At 37.2% G+C, this 2,478-nt stretch overlaps 1 protein-coding gene across 1 annotated transcript; it reads left to right on the forward strand.

Annotated features, from left to right (window-relative positions):
* Positions 1-1,825: 1,825 nt before the first annotated feature.
* LOC102991789 (U6 snRNA-associated Sm-like protein LSm5) lies at positions 1,826-2,079 on the forward strand. The gene is given in 3 exon segments (XM_024120124.3): positions 1,826-1,900; positions 1,902-1,972; positions 1,974-2,079. Coding segments are annotated over 3 exon segments (252 nt in total).
* The last annotated feature ends 399 nt before the right edge of the window (positions 2,080-2,478 follow it).

Genomic DNA, 2,478 nt, shown 5'->3' on the forward strand with positions numbered 1-2,478 from the left:
GGCAGGGTCTTTTCAGGACAGAGGACAACTTAAATCTTTTATATGCTGAGAAGTGCCACATGTTTTCAAAAAGGGCTTTCCCTGTTCTGAACACAACCATTCTGGGCAATGGCATATGATTGTAATGGATGGAAATAGAAAACTCACAGGTAGAAGAGATTCTAAGGCTAGCTGGCTGGTATCAAGAGCCTCTTTCTCTATGAGTGTGGGATGATGCTGAGTATAATAGTTTCCTCAGGCTGCCCAAACAACGTGCCACACGTCAGATGACTTGATATAATAGAAATTTATACTCTCACAGTTCTGAAGGCTAGAAGTCCAAAATCAGGATGTCAATAAAGCCATGTTCCCTCCGAGAGTCTGGGTAGAATCCTTTCTTGCCTCCCTGGTGGTGGCCATCAATGCTTGGTGATCTTTGCTTGCAGCTGCATCACTCCAGCCTCTGCCTCTGTTGTCACAGTGTTCTCCCTGTGCATCTCTGTGTCTTCACATGGCTGTCTGTCCTCTGACTTTTCTCTCCTCTTTTTACAATGACATAATCATACTGGATTAAGGACCCTGCCTACTCCAGTGTCACCTCATCTCAACTGCTACATCTTCAATGACCCTGTTTCCAAATAAGGTCCCGTTCTGAGATACCAGGGATTTAAATATCAATATATCATTTTGGAAGACACAATTCAACACATAACACTAGGTAAAGCAAACTTTCAGCAAAACCAACAGTCTCCTTGCTTAGGTCAGAGTTTGCTTGGCTAGAAGACTATATCTTATTCAGAACTGCTAAAACAGAAATATCATAGACTGGGTGGCTTAAACAACAGAATTTATTTCTCACAATTCTGGAAGCTGAGAATTCCAAGATCAAGGACCTCAGGCTGTTCATTTGCTGATGCGGGCCCTCTTCCTGGTATGTCCTCACATGGTGGAGAGAGAAAGCAAGCAAGACCTTTCCTATCTTTTCTTAAAAGGGTACAAATCCCACTGTGAAAGCTCCACACTCATGACCCAAAGGCCACACACCAAATACCATGACATTGGGGATTAGGGTTTCAACATATGAATTTTTGGGAACACAAACATTCAGTTCACAGCAGACTAGGTTAAAAATGATACTATTCTTCAGCTAAGTTTGAAAAGCTATAAAACAATGTGAAGTTTTATTATTTGCCAAAGTGGTCAAGGTTTAAACAGTATTTTTATGACTAAGACTCTTTTCAAACCAAGAAAAAATGATCCGTTTCTCCAAACATTAATATAACTTTGATTTCATTATTTCTTCAGTTTTCTTAAGCATGACATATTCTGTTAGTCCCATAATTACCTTTTCCCTCTAGGTTTTCAAAGCTTTTCTTTATCCTAATTCCACCCAGTTGAGAGATTTTAAAAGGGCTTCAGTCCCTCTCAAGTTTCCACAGTTCTTAAATAGATAATTGGTAAAATTTATTTTCCTATTTGACCTTTAATTATAAGACCTCAATATCATTTTTATTTCCATTTTATATTTAATCCATAAAATATTTTTCCACACACAATCACTAGACTGTTCAAGTGAAAAAAATGTGTTCAAAGCAACAACCAGATCTTGTACCATGGTTAAGATCATGGACTCTGTAGCTGAAACACATGGGTTCAAATCCCTGCTCTACTATATACTTACTTTCTAATACTGGCCATGCTATTTAACTTTCTATGCCCTATTTTCTCATCAGGAAAAAGGGAATAATAGTCATACCTACTTGATAGGGTTATCCTTAAGATTAAATGAGTTACTATACTTAAAATATTAAAAAGAACGCTTGGGCAGACCACTTCTGGTGTAGCCATGGTGGCTAACGCTACCACCAACCCATCACAGCTTCTCCCTCTAGAGCTTGTGGACAAGTGTATAGGATCAAGGATTCACATTGTGAATTCACATTGTGATGAAGAGTGATAAGGAGATTGTTGGCACACTTCTGGGATTTGATGACTTTTGAAATCATACCAGAAGGAAGAATTACTAAATTAGATCAAATTTTACTAAATGGAAATAATATAACAATGCTGGTTCCTGGAGGAGAAGGACCTGAAGTATGAATGGATTTCCTTGACTTATGCTAGATTCTGTTTTGTCTTATAATGACAACAAAATAGAATTTTTTTTTAACCTTTTAATGTTTGTAGTCTGTGAAGCCAAGTTTTCCATTAAAAGGAAATTCTTTGAAGATGCATTGTAAATGCCTGTATTTGTAAGTTAATCATGATTATGTTGGAAAAAGAAGAACAGTTTGTTCTTTGAAGACAAAATAAATGTGTTTTTGTTAAAAAAAAAAAAGAATGCAAGGTAAGATGAGAGTATTGTGTAAGTACAGTTGACCCTTAAACAACAGGTGTTTGAACTGCACAGGTCCACTTATAGATGGATTTTGTTCAACAGTAAATACTACAGTACTATACAATGGTTGAATTTGTGGATGCAGTACCCCAGGCAGATAT

The sequence above is a fragment of the Physeter macrocephalus genome, chromosome 1 (assembly GCF_002837175.3).
Source record: "Physeter macrocephalus isolate SW-GA chromosome 1, ASM283717v5, whole genome shotgun sequence".
NCBI lineage: Eukaryota > Metazoa > Chordata > Mammalia > Artiodactyla > Physeteridae > Physeter > Physeter macrocephalus.